The sequence below is a fragment of the Corylus avellana genome, chromosome ca2 (assembly GCF_901000735.1).
Source record: "Corylus avellana chromosome ca2, CavTom2PMs-1.0".
In the NCBI taxonomy this organism is placed as follows: domain Eukaryota; kingdom Viridiplantae; phylum Streptophyta; class Magnoliopsida; order Fagales; family Betulaceae; genus Corylus; species Corylus avellana.
The window spans coordinates 47,654,003-47,670,967 of record NC_081542.1 but is presented as its reverse complement, the minus strand read 5'-3'; the positions used below and the strand labels follow the sequence as shown (position 1 = coordinate 47,670,967).

The 16,965-nt window shown below is 37.1% G+C and overlaps 3 protein-coding genes across 3 annotated transcripts; all 3 read right to left on the bottom strand.

Annotated features, from left to right (window-relative positions):
- Positions 1-343: 343 nt before the first annotated feature.
- On the bottom strand, positions 344-1,267 carry LOC132172257 (MYB-like transcription factor ETC3). Its single transcript, XM_059583729.1, has 3 exons — positions 1,077-1,267; positions 784-868; positions 344-678 (listed from the first exon to the last, which is right to left on the bottom strand). Exons 1-3 carry the CDS (start codon positions 1,222-1,224, stop codon positions 591-593), a joined length of 321 nt encoding a protein of 106 aa, XP_059439712.1. The 5' UTR covers positions 1,225-1,267; the 3' UTR covers positions 344-590.
- Positions 1,268-8,276: 7,009 nt separating this feature from the next.
- On the bottom strand, positions 8,277-10,480 carry LOC132170469 (polyubiquitin). Its single transcript, XM_059581460.1, has 2 exons — positions 10,376-10,480; positions 8,277-9,576 (listed from the first exon to the last, which is right to left on the bottom strand). The coding sequence occupies exon 2, from the start codon at positions 9,574-9,576 to the stop codon at positions 8,431-8,433; it is 1,146 nt and encodes a 381-aa protein (XP_059437443.1). The 5' UTR covers positions 10,376-10,480; the 3' UTR covers positions 8,277-8,430.
- Positions 10,481-12,415: 1,935 nt separating this feature from the next.
- Positions 12,416-14,599, bottom strand: LOC132170082 (uncharacterized). The gene has a single exon (XM_059580990.1). The coding sequence runs from the start codon at positions 14,597-14,599 to the stop codon at positions 12,416-12,418; it is 2,184 nt and encodes a 727-aa protein (XP_059436973.1).
- Positions 14,600-16,965: the final 2,366 nt, after the last annotated feature.

The window sequence follows — 16,965 nt, the reverse complement described above, 5'->3', positions numbered from 1 at the left end:
AATGCTTTAGACACCTGGTAATATGATTGATTAGGTATCTATTAGGTGCATCCTCTTGTAATCTTGCATGCTACACTTCGTCAGTGACGTTCATGTCAAACGAGAAGTAATTATTATTATTTTTTGTCAACATCATAAGGTAGTGAATAATCCAAAGTAGGATTTTTGTCTAATGTTTGTTTTTCTTAAAGAACATCATCGTGGAAATTTACAGTGCTTGCGTTGACAAACTGCTGGACAACCACGTTCTAAATTTCTCTTTTGAAAACTGAGAAGATAACAAGATAAACATGAGACAGTTTGGATAAGGATGGATTCCAAAGGGATAAAGACAGCCGAAAAATAAAGGAAAAACAAAATCCAATTTTGATACCATTCTCATAGCACAATATCTATGTACATGAAAACAAGCACAAAGGGATATATTGTACATAGGAACTTGGGGAATAATCAATCACACTGGCTTTGAATCCTAATAACAAGAGAAAGTAGACGGTGAAATCCACAATTAATTGTTAAATTTGTTAAACCATGCTCCCCAATATGCTTTTGGCAGAGAAAAAGCAGCGACCAATTTGTTGTACATTCATTCACTTGTTGAGTATATATCTAGAAGTCCAGTACTTTTCAATTTCCTCAGCTGTTCTTCCTGGGATCCTTCCAGCAATTAGAGGCCACCTGATCACAGTAATAGAATTTAGCTTTGAAGAAGCTGTTTTTTTTTTTTTTTTTTTTTTTTGTGTGTGTGTATGGAAGACTCAGAAGTGAAGAGAATGAAGCTACCTTTTTCCAACCAGATTGTACATCCTTATAATAAGTGTTTCCTCATCTTCAGAGAATTCCAGCTTTGATTCTTCACTTGTTTCCTCTGAAGTAAGAACCCAAGATCAGTAAGGGGAAACTTCTAGGGACTCCATGTCAAGAGTATGCCAATAAGTTCAAATATAGAGGCTATAGAGCCATATATAAAAATTAAAAAAAAAAGAAAAAAAAAAAGAACTACAATTGTGTATGAACAGGACTTTTAGATTAGACATGCACTTGTGCAGAGAAAATTTTGGTGTCAAAAAGGGTACCTTGAGAGTCGGCCAAAGTGTCATTGGAAGGGGTTTGGTTCCTAAACTCATTGGAGGAAGAGTGCTGAGAGTCAGCCATGGGGAACAAATTTCTGGGAAATATGGAGAGCGAATGGGGAGATGTATTTGGGGGGCAATGGAGATGCATATGTGCTAGATATTAATAATAGGGAGTGCAAAGAATGGTAGTTGAATGATGGGAGCATGCATAGTCTCAAAAATAGAAATATATACATATTTTAAATGTAGCTGCATTGCTTGGTCAGAGGGTAAAACTTTTTTCCCCTCAGTGAAGTGTCAGATTCTCAGCAATTTACTGCTCGGATTGCTAGCAATTAATTTGAACAGTAAATATAAAAAATACTTTATAGAATCTACTTACCCGATTAGGTGGGTGACCCATGATCAACTCGAATACATAGGTAAGTTCCGTATAACCCTTTTTCTTATTTACTGTCCGAATTATTAAAAATTCTAATAGTAAAATTTGCTAAATCTTTTTCAGGACTTAATGGGTACAAAGTATGGGCGTGAATATATATACATACATTGCGACTGCTTATAGATAGAAAAAAGAAGAAAAAGGCTGTCCATTGAGCTGCACTTTGTCATGTTCGCTGTGACGTATAGCAAATTTGGATCACACATTACACTTAGAAGCATGGAAAATATTTTATTTCTTATTCTAATCCATGGGCATCCATGTGTTCCACAACTATGGAACTTCGAATATTGTACACTATTATTGATAGCTCCAGAAGCTTGGAATTATTTGTTTGTTTTCCTTATCCATATTGGGCGACCATGTGTTTCACAACCTTTGAACATTTTTCGGAGTCCTTCCATTATCCAGACAAAAAAAGAAAACCAGATAGAAATTAAAAGTCTTAAAAGTGCAAACCAAAGTTGGAAGTACTGGTCATTATACAAACGTGTTATATGGGATCTACTAACTTGCAGCAATCTTTGATCTTATGACGTGTTTTTAAAAAAATAGTTTTAAATTGCAATCCTAAACAAATCATAAATAAAGAAACCAAATAAAAGAACGCCGTGCTTTGATGTTGAATGCCCGTGTGCGGGAAAATGACATACATCAAAAGAGCCGTCTCTTTCTCTCTCTTTTTGGTGACTCAAGAGCCAAATATGTGAAAGAGAAGAATCAAAATTTATATTCCGCTTGATTATATTTTTTCTAACACTATACATGTAAATAAACAGGTCAAGCCATGAAGAGAACCAACAATATTCATAGTACTGTCAATGTTGAAAGGTAAATCCTTTCATATTTTCGATTGGTCAACATTTGAATGGAGAGGATAAGGCCCCGACTCCCTTTCCATTAAGGACAGTTGAAGGCACTAAGGTAACCCCACTTGAAGAATTCTTTGTTTTGTTCTGATCATTGGAAAGTATGAAAGTTATGGCCAACTTCCTGTCAATTTTGTCTCTTAATAACATTATTAACAATATCTTAAACGCAATGATGAGCTCGAGCATTTGCCTTAAGCTAAGAAGACTGTTGCCTGTTGGCATAGGATAATAGGAAGCATAAATCATGCTAAACAATTTGAAAAAATCGACGTGGAAGGCAGACGGAAATTCCGTGTAATAGGACAGCTCCATGTGATTATGTGAGAGCAAATAAAGTCAAGACAAACTCTAGCATGAGTTGTCCTATTGAATGAGATCTAATTCTCTAAAGAATTATTGAACGTCTTTAGAAAATTATCTTATATATCTAGGAAAAGTAAACAGGAGATACAACATTTGGCCTAACTTTGGCTTCATAACTTTAGAAAATTATCTTATATATCTTGGAAAAGTAAACAGGAGATACAACATTTGGCCTAACTTTGGCTTCATATCTCGACATGATTCAACCTTGCGTAGTGACGAATATCTTACTGTACCTGGAGTCCTTGGCCAGGCTTTTCCTAGCCCCATTAGGATGCTGTATTCGCACATGGACGTAGTCCTTTGGGGGCAACACCTGACTCATCAGCCAATGGATCATATATCGATGCGTAGCAAATCATAGAAGAAGCAGAATCCAGCAAACAAACGGCAGAATAGTGAGCACATGGTGTTCTTGTTGTCTTGTGCAAAAAGTAGTCGACGCTCATTTCATGTAACGTCATTCCACTTCTCTTAGATATTCTAATCATCTGCATTTGACATAATTTCATGTACTATGTTTTCCCATCGTGTTCAGAAAGCAGCAGCATTTCCACAGGATCCAAGCAGTGCGGTTACTTCATTCCAAAGGACAGGACATGAGCTGCCTTTATGAACACAACCAAGTAAAAAGGATGAAAAGATGGTAAGAGCTAAAACCAAGTTTTTATTTATTTTTTATTCAAGAGCTAAAACCAAGTTAAACGTACCCCATAAAGCCCAACCCCAGAACACTGAAGGGGTTTGAAACACCAAGACTTGAAATTAACACCATGTATTAAACTACACTTCAAACGAAGCATTCTATCAACCTTCCTGTTTAAACAGACTTTGAACGAGGTTGCAAATAGAACTCTATAGAAATCCTTTTCATCTACCATTTGATCGGGATGTGAATCAAAATTGCAAACGAAGCAATCTGAATTCAGCTCAAACACGTTAAGGAAGGATAACACCAAGTAGTTGCATCTAACACGTGGACTTAACACAAGATTCAATACATTAATAATCATGATTCAGAAAAAAGTAACAAAGGGCAGACAAAATAATGCAAGTATCAACAGCAATGATAGCGTCTCACCTTTTAACACAAAATAGTTGAAAAAAATATAAATATATTTCTTGCCAAAAGAGACAGAACACAGAGTTGTGATGATCTCAAATCCATTATGCTTGTAATGGATGGTCAGAATTAATTTGTAGAATAAAAAAAAAGAAAATGAAAAGAAGCAGATGGTGGTTGCATAGTATTCGTGAACAGTATCAATTAAGAGCAATGATGGTGTATCACTTTATCACAATATAATTGCAAAAGATATTTCTAGAGATCACAGAATTCTAATTTTCTCAAAATCAGAATTTCGGGAGATGAAGATTAACCTGAAATGGCATAATTATAATTTATAACTCGTTATAATATGCATGGCTGATGGATAAAAGGACGAATTTTCTACTATTTAATTTTTCAGACATGAAATTAATTTAATTTTTTTTAAAATAAAAATTGTACCTACACCAAATTTTAGGAGCCAAAAATATATAAAAGAAGCAACTTAACTAGATCAACTATCCATGTGGAAACATGATACCGAACATAAATGGAGATGCAAAACAAGTCCACAAATTCACACTCAAATGACAGATAGAAGTTCACCACCCAAGAGATAACACCAAAAGAATATAGAATATTACTATCCAAAGGATTATAACAAGGGATACAGAACTAGAACACTCACTACTCTAAGGCTCACACCAAAAAGATACAGAGATACAAGGAGAACTCTCCTCTCAAAAGCCAAATGCTGATTTTTTAACACAATACTCTAGTCTGACCTACACTTGCACACACAAGTATTATAAAAGCTTAGAACAACCCTTTAAGCATAGGATAAACATCTAATGAAGTTAATCAAGTAATAATGGTAGAAAACAATCATTAATTCGTGGGGCAACAGAGAAGGGAATAAACAACCACCTTAAAGCATATTCCTGAGAAGGCTGACCACTCTACTTCAAACAGTCATAATTTTTGGCACGCAACTCCAAATAATCAGAAACGTTTTTAGTTGGAAAGATAAGATTGTGAACTTCAAGTTAGACCTAGGCATGTGTTTGAAATGATGAAGTAATAAACGACCATGATGTTTTTGAACTTACTAGAACTCTCTAGATCGACCGCATCAGGATTTCTTCAACTTGTGCCATTGTTAATGGACTTATTTGGGCTTGTAGACTTATTTGGGCTAAAACTTGTGCCATTGTTAATGGACTCTTGCTGGACACACCATTGTCATACTCCCCCAGTTGATGAGGACTTGCCCTCAAGTCCATCTTTTCTTCCCGTGATCCTTTGGATGCCCAATCAACTCACTCTGCTCTTCTCTTTTCAGAATCAGCACTAGATAGTATTTCACAATAAGTAAGGTTAGTCTAATCATCACGAAACCATGATGATTATCTTGAAAGCTTCGGTCCATACTGTGAGACAATCCAAAGCTTACTTGCTTCTCTTGTACTATTTTCTCCTCACATGCCATGAAAGTGTTAAAAAAGGAATCAATCATCGTTTCCCTTGTAAACATGAGTGTTTTCATCATGTTAATTGAGCTTGACAAAATATTGTTTACCCCAAGGGAATCCACATCAAACACTTTTTCAACATTAAAATCAAACACTTCACTTTGAGTTTTTTTATCTTGCACATGAGGTATAGAAATGCCATCAAGAATTGTAAAACTATTCGATAGATTTACCTCTTTGAATGGTTTCTCTTCTTGAGGATGGATGCTGTAGAATATTGGAGTGAACCAATCTGCTACAGATTCTTCTTTTTGATCATATGGCAAATAACTCTCCACAAGATCTTCATCAAAGCTTGGTGGAGAATTTCAATCCACAAATCCTCGTGAAGGATCAAAAAAATAACTCTCCAAAAAGTCTTCATCATAGGTTGGTGGAGAATTCCAATCTATGAATTCTTGTGAAAGATCTTCAACATCTGAATCATGATGAGAGGCATCATGTTCAGAGGCAGCAAAACGTTCAAAACGTAGTTGGAGCTACTTCACATCTCTCCTAAAGTTTTTCAGTTTGATATCATGCCATTTTTTTTCGGGAGCTGCTGGGGTTTGGTTAGCCTGAGCACGACGACCACAAACAACCATAGAAACCAAAACTTTGAGCAACCTTAGCTTTGATACCAATTTGATACCGAACATAAATGGAGATGGAAAACAATTACACAAATTCACACTCAAATGACAGATAGAAGTTCACCACCCAAGAGATAACACCAAAATGATATAGGATATCACCATCCAAAGGATTATAACAAGGGATACAAAACTAGAACACTTACCACTCTAAGGCTCACACCAAAGAGATACAAAGATACAATGGGAACTCTCATCTCAAAAGCCAAAGGCTGAATTTTTAACACAATACTCTAGTCTAACCTACACTTGCAGACACAAGTATTATATAAGCTTAAAACAACATTTTAATCATAGGATAAGCATCTAATGAAGTTAAACAAGTAACAATGCCAAAAAACAATTATTAATTCGTGGGGCAGCAGATAAGGGGACAAACAGCCACATTAAAGGATATTCCCGAGAAGGCTGACCACTCTACTTCAAACGGTCATAACTTTTGGCACGCGACTCTAAATGATCTGAAATGTTTTTAGTTGGAAAGATAAGATTCTGAACTTCAAGCTAGACATAGGCATGTGTTCGAAATGATAAAGTAATGGACGGCTATGATGTTTTTGAACTCACTAGAACTCTTTAGACCGCATCAGGATTTCTTCAATTTAGCCCTTGGTATTCTGTTGGGCTTGTGGACTTATTTGGGCTAAAGCTTGAGCCATTGTTAATGGACTCTTACTAGATACACCCGTGTCAAAACATTTACTTTCATAGGCTTTATCTTGCCTTTTTTTTTTTTTAATCAAATAAGGGAAAGGGGGTTACAAGACTAATTGACCACAAAAAGGGTGGGCACCCCGACAATAAAGCCCAAAAAGTAAATGCAGTACAAATTCAGAAACAAATTCTAGATCTGGTCTAAAAGGACCAAACAACAGAATTATATGCCTATTAATTGTGGAATCACAAAATCTTAAGCTTAGAAATAGATTTTACAGAAGATGGAATATAAGATATTGCGTCTTAAGACATTGGCCCTTTGATGAATTTCAAAATCATGTGATCAAAAATATTATAAAAAAAAATAATTATAACTTTTTTTTTTTAAAAAAAAAAATCATGTGATCATGTGGTAGAACAAATTAAGAAAAAGATATTCTTGCAGAAATAGACCAAAGAATGGAATAACCATTTCTGAGCTCTAAAATGGAAAAATAACTATTTATCTAAAAAATGTATGGCTTTAAAGAAAATATCCTTTAAAAAAAAAAAAAAAAACTATTTATCAATTTTTATTTAAGTTTCCACCATGAGTAGTCGATCCAACTGAACCTCTGGGGTCGTCGCACTACTCTCGCACAATTGTTAGAGGTGACACTAACTAGAAAGGAGTTCAATTCATGTATTATCTTTTTTGAAGTGTGGTTATTTTTCTAAATACTCACTTCTCTACAATTCTTTTTTTTTTGGGGGGGGCATTTATTGGTGTAAGGAAATAAGAATGTGTGTAGCATTATTCTTTGAAAAATTTGGATGAAATATATTTTCATTCTATTTAAAAATTTTGGTCATTCATGTGTTAATAAATATGAATGGTAATTTCATTCTGCCTTCATATATTCTTATTCGCAGCGGTACTCACCATACCAACTTACCCTAAGGTTTGAATTTCTTCTTCATATCCATCTCTCAAAAAAACGCGTGGAATAAACTTAAAACGATGCGTGACAATGGTGGTTTTTGATCGTTAGAAGGCATCATAGATTCATAGTATGGCCATACCAATACAAAGTGGTTACAAACAGGAAACACTCAATAAGATTTTTGTACGGCTTTCTACATACACTAAACGGCTTTAAAAGACACTTTCATGGAAGATAATTTTTTTTATAAAAAAGAAAAGACTTCTTACCCAACTTTAAATAAACCAAACATTCTTTTTTAACTTCCAAGCTAAATGGGCTCAAACCAGGCCCTTTTTTTTTAATAAAGGCATTTAAAGTTTTGTAGAAAGTCTACTTTTTTTAAATTAAAAAGAAAAAAAAAATTCTCTTTAGGTGTTGAAAGACTTTGGCCCTGTGGGGGTAATAAAGGAAGAGAGATTTAAGATATTAATTACTGCAATTTGAGGACCGAGAGACGCACTAGCTTTTGGTCTCACCAGCCAAAACTTATTTCACACTTCATGTCTATCAACACCTGCCTACCGAATTTATACCCACCGCATCAAAATGCATATTGAAAACTTTTAAGAAAACTATTCTCTAAATTAAAATGAAAGTTCTAATCGAAATGAACATTTAGGACTGTAAATATATGATTTTTAGGGTATTATCAACCAAAGCCAATGATAAACATGCATAACACAAATATATAGCAGAAATACAAATACATACACCAAATTTATTTAAAAGGCCTCACAAGGCCATTAGCATATATAATAATTGTTTTTTAAAAGAGAAACTTGAACATTAACATTAAACATTTATTTTAAATCCAAAAGGGGGGGTGGGTTGAGCGCCAATCCATCAGAAACCACCACGGAGACGGAGGACAAGGTGAAGGGTGGACTCTTTCTGAATGTTGTAGTCCGCAAGGGTACGGCCGTCCTCAAGCTGCTTACCAGCGAAGATTAGCCTCTGCTGGTCCGGTGGGATCCCCTCCTTGTCCTGAATCTTAGCCTTCACATTGTCGATGGTGTCCGAGCTCTCTACCTCCAGGGTGATGGTCTTGCCGGTGAGGGTCTTCACAAAGATCTGCATCCCACCACGGAGACGGAGCACAAGGTGAAGGGTGGACTCCTTCTGAATGTTATAGTCGGCCAAGGTACGACCGTCCTCCAGCTGCTTTCCGGCGAAGATCAACCTCTGCTGGTCTGGTGGGATCCCTTCCTTGTCCTGGATCTTGGCCTTCACGTTATCAATGGTGTCCGAGCTCTCCACCTCCAGGGTTATGGTCTTGCCGGTGAGGGTCTTCACGAAGATCTGCATGCCTCCCCTCAGCCTTAGCACCAGATGGAGAGTGCTCTCCTTCTGGATGTTGTAGTCGGCGAGGGTGCGGCCGTCCTCTAGCTGCTTCCCAGCGAAGATAAGCCTCTGCTGGTCTGGTGGGATGCCCTCCTTGTCCTGGATCTTGGCCTTTACGTTGTCGATGGTGTCCGAGCTCTCCACCTCCAGGGTGATGGTCTTGCCGGTGAGGGTCTTCACAAAAATCTGCATACCTCCCCTCAGCCTAAGGACGAGATGGAGAGTGCTCTCCTTCTGGATGTTGTAGTCAGCTAGGGTGCGACCGTCCTCTAGCTGCTTTCCGGCGAAGATAAGCCTCTGCTGGTCCGGTGGGATGCCCTCCTTGTCCTGGATCTTGGCCTTCACGTTGTCGATGGTGTCGGAGCTCTCGACCTCCAAGGTGATGGTCTTGCCGGTGAGGGTCTTGACGAAGATCTGCATTCCACCGCGGAGGCGGAGCACAAGGTGGAGGGTGGACTCCTTCTGGATATTATAGTCGGCTAGGGTGCGGCCGTCCTCGAGCTGCTTGCCGGCGAAGATCAGCCTCTGCTGGTCCGGAGGAATTCCCTCCTTATCCTGGATCTTAGCCTTAACGTTGTCGATGGTGTCTGAACTCTCGACCTCGAGAGTGATGGTCTTGCCGGTGAGGGTCTTAACGAAGATTTGCATCTGTGAGAATACAGAAACAGAGATTTGAGCTACGAAGCCTACGATATCGTTTCTTTATGCTATCCTTTTAAAGGAATTAAGGAAATTAGCAAAATCCTTTATAAGTATCAAAATTAGATTCGACTTTCAAGGACCAAAGACAATTTGGCAAATTTCTGAAAATTTCAGTATGTGATCAAACATAAAAGACTAGCAAATTCCTGAAAAGTTAAGTGTTGGATCAGATATAGATCCAACAAGCGCGAGAAAATTGGAAAATATTAGCAAAACTCAAGTCTATGGCACAAACACAATATTAGCAACTTTCTGAATATTCAGTACAGATCTGTTGTGATCTATCTGATCAGAATGGGTTAAAAGGAAAAAATAACAAATTTCTAACATTTCCAGCACAGATCTGCCGTGATCTGTAAACATCTTTCTGTTATTTTAGTAACATGTATAACGTGATCTATCGGCTAATAAGGGGCTCAAAAACGAACATAACAGACTTCCGAAAACTTAAGTACAGATCTCTTGTGATATGTCGGTTCAGATATGACTCAAAAAGCAAAATCGGTAAATTCGTAGAAATCAGATCTTACTAGATCTAGCACATCTTAGTTCAACATCGGTTTGATCCTTACAGATCCACAATACATCAACAATATTACTTCAATTTCGGTTATGAATTTTCCAGATCCGATAAATCAAAATCTACATCGAAGTAATTTTCTGACCTATTCCAAAACTTTGCTACAAGCCAAACAGGAATTTAAAAGAACAAAGAAAATTAAGGGGAAAAGAAAAAGAAGAATACCTTGAGAGAGTTTGAATAAGCTTAATTTGCTTCACAAAATTCACAATCAGAACGGTGTAAAACAAGAGGGGCTTGGGGCTTTTTTTATAGCGGAGGAGATATGCAACTTGAACACGAAAACGGAGGATCCCGTGACAAGAGGTGCAATCAGTTCCTGACACGTCATTCGTATGAGGTGTCATGCACTTATTTTACACGGCAAGGTTGGAATTAATTGGGGTTGGCGTGAAGCGTCCTTTTTTTTTTTTGACGTGTGAAGCGTCCTTTTTTGAATTCGAGTGGTTGTAACTTTTTTGGTGCGATTCGCCTGCCGTTAACGTAGTCATAACGGAGTTGAGCTATATAAAGATGTTGTCGGTTTGGTAGCCATGTAAATATTAACGGAGTTGAGATATAAAATAAAAAAAGCGGTTACTTTGACGGAGTTACGTTTGAGAGACGGAAGTCACATAGGTATCCCCGTCATGTTTGGCTTTTCTTTATGGGGTAGGGGCCATAGGGGACTCGAAGTCAGTGTCGTGGGGCCCATGAGGCTTGTTTTTTTGGTTGCAAAGTGGGCTTTTGATTAATCAATGAGGGCTCCACCGGAGTTGATTGGTAGCTGCACCGGTTGCCGGTTTGCCGGTTGCCGGTTACCGGTTGCCGGTTACCGGTTGCTACTTTTTAGATTGCCCGTCGTGTGAATACGTGACTGATCGTTTTCCTCTCTTTGGGAGCAAATGGGCAATAGAGTTTTTTATTTTTGCTGGTTAAGTCATGGGCAATAGAGTTAAATGAGAATAACTTTTATCAAATTTTGGTGTAAATCTTTTTTTATAGTCTCCATGGTATCCGGTGCCCGAAACAATGCCTTGGACTCAGCCAGACCGTGGGCCTTCAACCGGGTGTAGGCTTAGCAAGTGCACTGGTCTCAGACAGATCCATCGACTTATCTTCGGTCCAATAGTCTGCACCACTCATTCTATTGGACAGGTAAGTTGCAAGCCTTCGACCTGAATGATTGACCCAAGGAGTAGGTAGTACTCAGTACGGTTCGAATTTGAGACCATGAGGAAGCATACCCCATTATCCACCCCTAGGAGAAGTAGTACTTAGCAGAATTCGAACTTAATTAAGACCATGAGGGAGCATACCCCAATATCCAATTGTCTTGATTTAAATCACTTTTTTATTTGGCTCTTGGTGATCGGGTGCACAAAGTAAAGCTAGCCAATGGACTGGGCAATCAAATCAGCAGAGTGTGAGAAAATTGATGGCCATAGCTTTATAGTGGAAACCTAGTTAGAGTGGAGATGATAAAAATGATGAATGGGTTGGTTTTTTGTGTTTTCATTACATTTTTATTAGAGGTCGTAAAAGTAGTACTGTTTTATAGCCCATCCGATTAGTAATGGCTCTCTATTATTAATACAAAATAGGCAATGCATGCTTGTAATTAAAGTAAATATAATTTTTTTTTTTTTACTAAATAACATTTATAATATTTGTTTGTGAGATATTGGTTTGGATTAGAGACAAATTAAATTAACTCATTTTGCGAGGTACACTTTTATTCTATTGGTAATAATCAACATCTCGCAATTGGTATTAATCAAAAGCTCTTTTAATAGTTTTTAAGGACTAACTCAATCATTTCGGACTACGACTTATGTAACAGAGGTTATTAATTCATTCTCTCTCATTTCTTTTCCCTTGAACAAACATGTCAAAAAAAAAAAAAAAAAAAAGTAAGAAAGAAAGAAGTTCTTCTCGATATATATATATATATATATATATAATGACAAAGGGACTGTTCCTCAATAGACTGTTCGCAACATCTGATGAACTTATCTCAACTGCTTATCTGAATCTTTACGTTAATTAGCTTGTATAGATACAATATACATGTAATTCAAACTTCAAATCTACTTCTATAAGACAGCATGCAGATCATCAACAAACTGTTTTTCTCAATCCATTATCTTACAACATACACGTACAATTACAAATGCATAAACATTAATTATACATGCGCTGAGAAAACACACATAAATGCATTAGTCAAACATGCTGAGCTGTCTCTCGCTTGAGTATGCCTGCATGAGAAAGTAAAGCCCACAAGTGAGTCACAAACTCCCCTCCCTCAGCTAGAAACTCCGCATGAGCAGTTATATCATCCGAGGGAGCCACAAACAACATCATATCTGCCCAGAAATCTGCCAGAATTTTCCACCTCTGCTCATTGTCTTCTATTCCTACTATCAGACGCTTTGCAAGAACAGCACTTCTCTTCATAATTGTTTCCCCAGGATCGCCCTCGCCTAATCTCATCATCTTTCCGTACCTAGTAGTCAAGGTTTTGAATCCCCTGAGAAGGTCCCTGGCTTCACCAACAACCTGGTCAAAAATAGTCTCTGTTGTGTAAGCATGATCAGGTAGAAGTCTTGGGGTAAAAGCCACCAAGTAGGCACAATACTTAGACAAGCTCGTTGCCACAATGAAGTGTTCGCTTTCCCTTTGTATTTGGGCTTCTTCCCTGGCTGCAATCTCACAAAGACTAGTGGCTATATGCCAAACCATAATAACATGCGTCTGTGTCTCAAGTCGACATGCCCAAGATAATTCATTCTCTACCCCATTTCGACATGCCCAAGATAATTCATTCTCTACCCCATTTCGTTGTAGAGAAGCCTCCCCATTAATACTCAATCGCTGGCCATTGGTCCTTAGTGAAAGTACAATTGCTTTCTTCACTTCCACGGGCAATTTGATGCGGCTACTTTCTTTCTGGCCTTTTATAGGCTTATCTAAGAACCCAGTGCAAATGGTCCAAGGATTGTATAGCAATTTGGAAGGATTATGATATAAGGATTCAAGTAGAGAGTATTGGCCAAGTTTTCTTTCCCAAGGTCTTAACCATTTCTTGTGGCATAAAATTTGTATAATCTTCTCTACCCATATCTTCCTCTGCCACGTGGGCTTCTTGACATATCTGCAAAGCCAGTTTACCTTTGCCCATTCGGAGAACATGATACCGAAATATTGCACAACTTCCATAAAAAGGATTGCAATTATAACTATTCTAGTAACTAGAGCATCAACATTATGACCACTTTCTGTAACGAGGTTCAATTCTCCGTCGGGTGTTTGGTAACTTCCTAGGATTGCAACAAAATACCAACAACTAACTATGACAAAAATGATTTGCATACTTTTTGAAAATATTGGAATTCCTTTAGCAAAGAGGACAGGGTATTTTGTGTAGAAGAAATCATAAAGAAAGTCGAGTTCTACCTCGATTACTCTGAATACTCTCTCATGATCACCTTCGTTGGAAAGTAGCCCATTTCGCACCAAGTTCCACGTCTTTGCCTGGGAGATTTCAAACATGGAATATCCTGCAAATCTACGAAGGAGAAGCTTACACAATGCAAAGGAGAGGCAAATGTCTTTGAGTCGCCCATCTGGATCCCCGGTGGAGCTTAAGACTTGTCCTTGGCATTGCCATATCTTATTTATGGTGATAACTTCATCTGTAATCTCCAACTGTTTTTGGTAGAGTGGTGGGACAACTTTCACGCTTCCCTCCTCTTCACCATTCACCAAATAGTTGTAGCCTTTCATGCAGGTAGGATCTACTTCTTCTTCGTTGCTCAACGTATGCTCATAGATCATGAAGTCTGCCACAAGTTTGGAGCTTCTCACCATACCATATGATCTGCTAGCCAAAGTCAAAGCCCCAACTCTTTCTGCTGTCCTGTAAATACTCAAAAAATAGAGTAACTCGAGCGCTAGCTGAAATTTATCTGTTTCCTTTCTATACGTATATATCAGATATATCATCCAGAAACATTGAACCACAACAACAAAGTTATAAGTCTTCCGATTCTCGTTTTCTTCAAGATTGTAGGCAGAGATTGAATTAGCGTTTCCAAGAAAAATAACCAAAAACACGGCCCAAACAGGGAAGAGGCCATTACGGAAAGGTGTGGACTGCATTTGGCCCATGGTGTAGGAGATGAGGTACGTAGACAGAACATAAGCTGACCATATCAAATATTTGAGCGCCTTCGTGTGGGTTCGACGCCTGCATGATCCCAAGACTACAAGAATGCATAAAAGAATTGCTGTCAAAATTACATAGAATTCTATGATCGCTAGCTTCCGCTCAGAATACTTTGCACATGATTTATCCAGTGGTGGGGATAAAGGAGGGTGGGCAGGGGCGGCCGCCCCTTCAAACATCTTTGAAAAAAAGATTTCTACAGGCATTTTTTATTCATAGGCAATGAAAACCGTTGAACTCCTATCTGTAGATCGAGAAATTCGAATATTATATATTGATAAGTTGATTATACAGGATCCACATCTACAGTAGTACTGAAGATTATCTAATTCATTTTTGGTTCTTTCCTTCCTTCTTCCGTTTGGGCGACAAATGATGAGCGCACCTTCCGCACAAACTCAGATAACTATTAGCAACACAAAAAAAAAAGCGGCGGCTGGTCTTTTTTTGTTTTTTTTTTTTTTTTGGGAAAACATCAGGATGCTTAAGACACATAGATGGTGAGTGGATGGTTTGGAGAATGCACCGGAGCATTTCTCTATTTTTTGTGTCCATTATATAATACTATAATGTATATTATTATTTTTATCCATTATATAATATTATAACTTTATTAACTTTATGTTAAATAACTTAAATTTCTCACCAAACTCGAGACTGCAAAACGGTGCGTTTGGAAGTTGGAACTATTCATCATCTTCCTCGTTTCATTTTTCTAAAAGATTGAAACTTTTTTTTTTTTTTTTTTCTGAAAATTTTCAAATTTCAACTTGTTAAGAAGCATCATATGGCTGAAACATGAGGATGGAGAGCATAATTATAGCTAAGAGAGAGCATAATAATGACATAAAAATTTGTTTATCATGCTAAGAGAAAGTTTTAAGCGTCGAGGGTGGGCACCAGGATCGGCCCTGTCTTTTTCTAAGGCTGTGTTTAGCAATGAAATAGAAAAAGGGAGTGAAACGGTACTGTACCAGATTTGATTGATAGGAGAAAAAAAAGTAATAATGTTTTGTATAAAAAATAAAAAAAATTATTTGTAGTGATTTTTTTTATTTAAATAGTAATAAAAAGTAATTGATGTGATGTAAAAAATAAAAATATTAAAATTGTTTTTAAGAATAATTTTTTTAATTTTTACGCACGAACTGGTCGGTCCTTTGCCAAACATAGCCTAAGCAAATAAGGAAGAGTTGTTTCAATAATTTGTACTTGCCTAATAGCATCTCATAACATAAATCTAGATATCACATCAAACATCAAAACATGTGGCGAAAAAAGTTAAACAATAATATTAAATAACACAGAATTGACGTGTGACCAGTGTTTGTCGAGAGCGACGAAGACTTTCGTTTTTCTTTTGTTTTCGTGGTGTGAAACCAGAATAATGTGCCCACGCGTCTAAGAGCATTCTTAATAGCTTTCTCATCATTTTTCTCACATTTAAAGATTTAAACTACTTTTTACTTTCCTATGTCAAAATACACTCCAATAGCTTCTCTTAATTATTTTCTATATCATTAAAATATTTGTTTTTTTTTTAAAATTATATTATATATATATATGAGAGGAGAGAGGGGAGCGAATTGTAAGAGGAAAAAGGAGAAAGGCCAAGGAGAGAGTAGAGAAGAGAGAGAAATGTTTATTTATTTATTTTAATAATAGTAAAGATTGTAATAGTGGAATCCTATACTTTAGGTTCCACTGTACCAGTTCTCATGGTTGAAGTTCATTTAAAGAGTCTGTTGTGGGACATTTTTTGAGATTTTTTGAATATATTTCTTACACATAGGGAACAAACTCCCTTATAGGGAGTCTGCTAAAAATGCTCTATAAGAGAAAAATGAATGAGTTTTCTTTCCTTGAACCATGCGTGGGGCATTACTTCGGAAAAATACATGCATGGAGGAGAGAAATGTCAAATGTGGGCTAGTGTTTTGTCGAGAGCGACGAAGACTTTCATTTCTTTTTGTTTTCGTGGTGTGAAACCAGAATAATGTGCCCAACGCGTCTAAGAGAGGAAAATGAATGGGTTTTCTTTCCTTGAACCATGCGTGGGGCATTACTTCGGAAAAATACATGCATGGAGTAGAGAAATGTCAAATGTGGGCTGCCACACGTGATTGAGGGGAAAGGAAAATGAGTGATGGGCCTGAGTCATAAGAGGTCCAGGGGACAAGGGTTTGAGTGAATTTTCAAAACTACCCTTAGTTTAAGTGAAAGATGAGAGGAAAGCATGAAAAGAATGGAAGGCAAAAATAAATAAGAGGATATAATGATATTTTTATTTTATTTTTGTCTTCTTATTTTTGCTTAACCGGTTTTCTCTCCATTTCCTTTGAAATGGGGAGGATCCTTTTGGGAACGGGCAAGGGCCTTGCGTTGAAAACTTTTAAATTTTCTTTTATTGGTATTTTCGAGCCATCCAAGCTCATAGGATAATAGGAAAACGCCTTGTTTTAATTTACTATACTAATTCATAATAGTTTATTTACTCAAAATAAATTTTAATAAAATTTTTTCATTCAATTTTTAAGTGTGATAA

Coding starts and splice junctions, on each gene's coding strand:
- LOC132172257 (XM_059583729.1), bottom strand. CDS start 1,224: ATGCATCTCCATTGCCCCCCAAATACATCTCCCCATTCGCTCTCCATA. Junction 869..1,076: donor CACTTTGGCCGACTCTCAAG/GTACCCTTTTTG, acceptor TTCTTACTTCAG/AGGAAACAAGTGAAGAATCA. Junction 679..783: donor TACAATCTGGTTGGAAAAAG/GTAGCTTCATTC, acceptor TACTGTGATCAG/GTGGCCTCTAATTGCTGGAA.
- LOC132170469 (XM_059581460.1), bottom strand. CDS start 9,576: ATGCAAATCTTCGTTAAGACCCTCACCGGCAAGACCATCACTCTCGAG.
- LOC132170082 (XM_059580990.1), bottom strand. CDS start 14,599: ATGTTTGAAGGGGCGGCCGCCCCTGCCCACCCTCCTTTATCCCCACCA.